Source organism: Cricetulus griseus, chromosome 5 (genome assembly GCF_003668045.3).
Source record: "Cricetulus griseus strain 17A/GY chromosome 5, alternate assembly CriGri-PICRH-1.0, whole genome shotgun sequence".
In the NCBI taxonomy this organism is placed as follows: Eukaryota; Metazoa; Chordata; class Mammalia; order Rodentia; family Cricetidae; genus Cricetulus; species Cricetulus griseus.
The window spans coordinates 176,082,754-176,089,490 of NC_048598.1; the positions used below are offsets into that span (position 1 = coordinate 176,082,754).

Genomic DNA, 6,737 nt, shown 5'->3' on the forward strand with positions numbered 1-6,737 from the left:
GCTGGGTACAGTAGTCTGGGTTGACATCCATGCTCCCTTAGTGCTTGTAGTGTATCTATCCAAGACCTTCTGGCTTTCATAGTTTCCATTGAGAAGTCGGGTGTGATTCTGATTGGTTTGCCTTTATATGTTACTTGGCCTTTTTCCTTTGCAGCTCTTAATATTTTTTCTTTATTCTGTAGATTTGGAGTTTTGATTATTATGTGTCGGGGGGACTTCTTTTTGTGGTCCAGTCTGTTTGGTGTCCTGTAAGCTTCTTGTACTTTCATAGGCATATCTTTCTGTAGGTTGGGGAAGTTTTCTTCTATGATTTTGTTGAATATGTTTTCTGTACCTTTGAGCAGTGTTTCTTCACCTTCTTCTACACCTATTATTCTTAGGTTTGGTCTTTTCACGGTGTCCCATATTTCCTGGTATATTTTGTGTTAGGGATTTGTTGGACTTGAGGTTTTCTTTGGTTGATGAATGTATATCCTCTAGCGAGTCTTCAATAGCTGAGATTCTCTCTTCTGTCTCTTGAATTCTATTAGTTATACTCACATCTTTAGATCCTGATCGTTTATCCAACCTTTCCATTTCCAGCATCGCCTCATTCTGTGTTTTCTTTAATGTGTCTAATTCAGCTTTCATGTTTTGAACTGTTTCAAGGAGCTTCCTTCACTTGTTTGGTTGTTTTATCTTGGGTTTCTTTAGCTTCTTTAAGAGATTTGTTTATTTCTTGAATATTTTGGTTTGTCTTTTCCTCCATATCGTGTAATTTTTTGCTTACTTTTTCTTCTATTTCTTTAAGGGATTTTCTTGTTTCCTCTTTGAAGGTCTCTATCATCTTGCTCAGATAATTTTTGAGGTCCATCTCTTCTTCATGCACTGTGTTGGGCTTTTCAGATCTTGCTGGAGTGGAATCCCTAGATTCTGGTGGTGTCATATTGGTCTTTCTGTTGTTGAGCGAGTTCTTATTCTGTCTTCTTCCCATATCTTTTTCCAGTGAGTGCAGGTAGGATCTCTCTATCTCCTCTTGTTACTCTGTAGCGTGTGTGGGCCAGGAATTCAATGTCCGAAGCTCTGGATGGTCTTGCCTCTCCTCGTAGCCTCCTCACTCTGATGGAGTTAGGCCTCTTGGCAGATCGGTCGCCGGGAATGGAATGAAGAGTGGCCTGTACCCAGATTCGGGGAGCTCCTCCCTGCCTGGGCGTGTCTGTTTCAAGCAGGGACGAGCCTGGAGGGATCTGGGTGAATGGCGCTTAGGACATGAATTGGGTAAAAGCAGGGGGTGGCTCACCTGGTCTGCGATGAGTCCACGGAAAGGGAAGGAAGAGTGTCCTGAACCAAGCCAGATTCAGGAAGCTCCTCCCTGCCTGGGCATGTCAGTTTCAAGCAGGGAGGAGCCTGGAGGGATCTGGGTGAATGGCACTTAGGACAAGAATTGGGTAAAAGCAGGGGGTGGCTCACCTGGTCTGCGATGAGTCCACGGAAAGGGAAGCCTTTATTTCTTGTTTGTTATCTGCAATAGTGACTGTTTCTTTAAGTTCCCACAGCAGAATTCCCTATAGAGCAGAAGGGGAAGCCAACCATACTTTAGCACTGGCCTTGTAGCTCTTGGAGGAGACACAACTCCTGAATTTCCTGATTTTCCTATCCAGTGATCAACACTGAACACAGACCACTCACCACACAGTTGGAGATCAGTTGAGTTTTCCTTTTTTTTTTTTTTCCGAGACAGGGTTTCTCTGTGGCTTTTGGAGGCTGTCCAGGAACTAGCTCTTGTAGACCAGGCTGGTCTCGAACTCACAGAGATCCATCTGCATCAGCCTCCCAAGTGCTGGGATTAAAGGCGTGAGCCACCAATGGCCGGCTTCCTTGTTTGTGTTTAAGGGCTCATTTTTGTAGAATTAGAAATGCTGAGTGTGGGGGTGGACATGAGAGGGAGGGAGTGTGGAAATGTGACAGTTTCCTGACCAGGTTTCTATGTGTTTGCCAATATCCAGTGTGAGGTGCAGAATGTGTCCTAGGCAGATTTGCTGCAGCCTGGGGTTTCCTGAACACTCCTGTTCAGTCTTTTCATTCACCTTTAGCAGCTCCTGGATGATAGGTGTCTGCCAGGCTCCAGGGAAGGACCTGGAGTGGGTTTCAGTGGTTACTGATGGTAACAGTAAACATTACCCAGATTCTAAAGGACATACTCACTGATTCCTGAGACATTTCCAACAACACTGTCTATCTCCAATGAACATTTGAGATATGAGGACATTAGTCTGTATTGCTGTGCTAGAGTCACAGAGAGGAGACCTCCATGTGAGCTCTGACATGAACCCCTCCACTGATCGCCTCTCTGCTTTGTGTTTGCATTGAAGACGTGAACTTTCAGATTTCTGCTCTTGCCACCACTCCTGTCCACACAGAAGCCTCCTTATTGACCCAGTTAGCACAAAAGACCAATTACCAGGTACTAAGTCTTGGGAGGGTTTCTTTTTAAGTCCAGAATCATCATCCCCAGAAACCTGGAGTCTACACCAGGAACAGTGATGATGAAGAATAGACAGGAAGTACCAGGAGGGAGGGACAGAGGAAATGAGGAGGGCTGGGAGGGCACAGCATTGTGTCATACAGGAGGGAAAGATCTGGGGGCATGATCAAAATACAGTATATGGCGAAATTTTAAAAAGACAAAAAATAAAATACATAAAAGTCTGTGGAATTAAAAAAAAACTATTTGCTTTGTTGGGACTTGAGAGACAAATGTTTAGGAAACAAATTTATGGCCAAGGATTTGTCAGCCCTTAGTTCATCAGGAGCCTCATTTGATTCAAGTCATCACTGTATACAAAGCACAGTCCTGGATCATCAGGTGTCTGGGCTGAGGACAAGGTTGTCTCTATAGAACACCTGGGCACCAAGACCCTGAAATCAGCTGGGGAAACATCAACTGAAAATTCCATAACTCTTTGATCTTACCACTTCTCTGTTAGCTGCAGTGAAATCCATCATTTTGTTTCTTACAGTCATTCCTGGGGTTATTAAATTGATATATTCAAATGCTTTCAACTCCGCAGAGACATGTTGAGCCCAATCTAGACCTGCAGGTTCGTTTTCATGTGCACGAACCCTTCCACTTTGTTACAAATCTGTCATAACCATCCCTGGATAATTGTCCAGCTGTTCCTGTGAGAAGAAAGTCACTGAAATGGCAACACCTACTAGGCACAGGGGCAGGGAACTTCAGGGGAGCCAGACAGCAGACAGAAGTACATATCCACACTGTGGACCCTGGTGAGTCCTACACATCAGCTAGACTGTGGTTCACAAGCAAATCCAGACAAGATCAACCTGATGCAAAGGAAATGCAGGTCAGCAGGTGATTCTGGCCTCTCAGACACTCAGACACCCCACGGAGCAGGTGCCATCAAGGGACAGCAAGGGAGGTTACTGCATCGACCCAGAATTTCCTCCTTTCACTTATCTACATATAACCCTTTAAGTATATGAAATCCAAAAGAGAAATGATTTGATCATTTAAGGGTCAAATCATAAATGACTTCAGATCACCAGTTCACTACACTTAGTTGCTTTAATGGGTTCCTTTCCCTGGGAATGCCACAAAAATGAAAATGCCATAATCCACCAACCCTCTAAGCCATAGGAAGCACAGTTTCTCTAACAGTACATTTAATTATTCCACTGGACAATTGGGACCCAATATCTCTTCTAATAAGGGGTGGCTATTCCAAGGGTCCTCTTGAACCTGGACTGATCCCACAGCCACCAAGCAAGCCCTACTTTCTCAGGGGAACTGGAGAGATGGGAGGTCACACAGTCATGTCACCAGAGACCAGGTAACAGACTCTTCTCCTTCCTGTGGCACATGCACTCTGTACTGCCTTTCCTAACAGACATTACACAGAAAGCACAATGAAAATAAATTAACACTCATGAAGTTTTATTACAAATACAATATGAATAACATTTTAGTGAAATCATGCTTACACCGTTGCTTCATTTTCTCTCAGATATTTGCACCATTAACTGCTGCCCCAAGGGCTCACACAACAGAGCATGAGATATAGAAAGAAAATATGCAAATAAGGCCTCCCTCTGCTCATAAAAACCAGCCCTGCCCTGACCCCGCAGGTCAGGCAGAGGACTCTAGCCCTGTCTTCCCATTCAGTGAGCAGCACTGAAAACAAGACAATCAACATGGGGTTGCGGCTGCACTGGGTTTTCTTTGTTGCTCTTTTAAAAGGTAGATAACACGGGATACTGAGTGTGTGAGGAGACACGAGTGAGAGAGACAGTAGACTTTGTGACAGTTTCTTCATCAGGATCCTCTCTGTTTGCAGGTGTCCACTGTGAGGTGCAGCTGGTTGAGTCTGGTGGAGGATTGGTGAAGCCTGCAGGGTCACTGAAACTCTCCTGTGCGGCCTCTGGATTCACCTTCAGTAACTCTGCCATGCACTGGGTCCGCCAGGCTCCAGGGAAGGGACTGGAGTGGGTTGCTCGCATAAGAACTAAACCCAATAATTATGCAACCTATTACGCGGATTCGGTGAAAGGCAGATTCACCATCTCCAGAGATGATTCCCAAAGCATGGTCTACCTGCAAATGAACAACCTGAGAACTGAGGACACGGCCACTTATTACTGTACAAAGCAACACAGTGAGGAGTTTCCAGTGTGAGCCCAGACAAAAACCTCCCTGCTGGGCTCCCATGACCAGCAGGGGGCGCTCAGCACACATAAAGCCCAGGTTCAGACATAATTGATTTATTTATTTTTCTGTTTTATCTGGATGTCCTCTCTGTTTACTGTTATTTTGGGATCCTTTTAATAATTATAGACTCAGGAATTGATCAGCGCCTCTAAAAATTATGGCTTCTGTTTTGACGAACATTCTTAAAACAAATATGCCACCTAGTACTCTCTGAACAAATGCAGAAAGTGTCTATGAGGGAAGAGTGATTCTCTGTGGTCAGGCGTTGGGGAAGCTCTGGAGACTCAATGGACTTTTCCCTCATACTGAGGTTGGGGCAGACCCTCGACAGGAACAGTGTCAGTAATTCAGAGGGAACCAAGTGGAAGTGGAGCTGGGCTCAGTCACAGTAAGCATCTGAGTTGTCCAAACCACTCTCCTCTTCTGCGCAGCTGTGCATATAAGGCTAAGAAGTGATAACATTGAAATCTTCATTAAATTACTTTCATTACTCCATTCAACATGGTGTCTTCTGCTTCTATGTTTAATTAGAATATTCTATTTCTGACCTCTCTGCACTAACTCAGAGCTCAACCGCTCACCTGGAGCTAAGGGATGGCTGCTGTGTGGTCTGGGCAGTGTCCTTCCTGTGAGCTTCTACTGTGGATTCTCAGATCCTGATCTGGTTGCCTTTGGTTATGAATCCATTCTCACTATATTCAGAAGTTTCCTGGTCAAGCTGCCCTCAGGACTCAGAGAGTGAGCAGTTTAAACTTGACGACACTGACCCAAAAATGTCCATGTTAGTAATAATGAGAGTGTATGCTTCTACCAGTATTGGGTAAATATTTTGGAAAAAATATTTTGATCTTGTGGAAATTCTCATATTAACTTGCAAATGAAAACATATGGATAAATACATGAAAGAAAACAGCCACTCAAAACTCAAAATGAATTACAAGTTAAAATAAAGAAAATGTTATTTCCTATGATCATCTGGCTCATTGGAATGAAACTGACAATCTGAGCATCCAGGAAGTGTAGACAAGGAAGATTAGCAGGTCAAGGGTAGTCTCAGGACACAGCTGGTTCCAGGGCACTTGTGACCATTTGATACCTTGTTTTAACTAGGAACAAAAGGAAACCATGAGTCTCCATTAAACAGTCTTACTATCAGGATTACTTCCAGGGTCCTGGATGAATCAATGGGTCACAAACAAAACACCTGTGTCTCTAGAGTTGAGATCCTCTTCCTGGGTTTTCCCCTTCAGGAAGAGCCTGCATGACGTGAGAGAATGGAGGACAATGACTGGAGAAACTTTGCAGCTGTCACTGAGAAGTCCATAGTGGTCAGTGATGCATTCAAGGATCAGATCTCCCTGAAGCTGAGCTCTGCTCCCACTGAAGACACAGCCCTGCCTTACACTGCAGCAGACACAGTGAGCAGGTTCCCTGTGTGCCCAGAAACAACCGCAATGTGAGGATGCTCAGGACCAGCAGGGGGCACTGTAGACTCAACTTTCACTAGGAAAGAAAATATAGAAGGTGAGAGAAACATCTGGAGAGTGAGGAAGTCCTCAGGGACCCTAAGGTTTCCTGTTCTGACCTCAAATAACTGCAGACACCACGTGATACACGTGATGCAGTTACTGTGACAAGACTCCAACTTAGTAGACTAAAAAGTATTCGTTAATTAATATGGAATTAACATGGAAACCTTATAGGAAGGTCAACACCCATTGGACATACATATAAGAAGGCCACACATTTTCACACAGGAGGTGTCAGACACCCAGTCATCGTCATCACAGCCAGCAGCAGCAGCAGCATCTGTAATTCTCTCTGTAACTTCTGTCCCCTGGGGGAGGGGTTTTCTCAGCTGGAATCTTTGACTGTGATCTGGGATCTCAGGCCTGGATGCTCCAGTCACAGTGTTGATTCCACGTAGCTCTGCTGTGGATGACCAGTGCCCAGGTGTGATACACTGCCCTGTGCAGCCCTCAGCTCAGGGGACGGAGAGAAAAAAAGCTGGGGATAAACACAGTGAGTCCCT

The 6,737-nt window shown here is 44.7% G+C and overlaps 1 gene segment (V, D, J or C); it reads left to right on the forward strand.

The window, feature by feature from the left end:
- Positions 1-4,191: 4,191 nt before the first annotated feature.
- On the forward strand, positions 4,192-5,161 carry LOC103162455. The segment is given in 3 exon segments: positions 4,192-4,237; positions 4,335-4,652; positions 5,016-5,161. Coding segments are annotated over 3 exon segments (510 nt in total).
- The last annotated feature ends 1,576 nt before the right edge of the window (positions 5,162-6,737 follow it).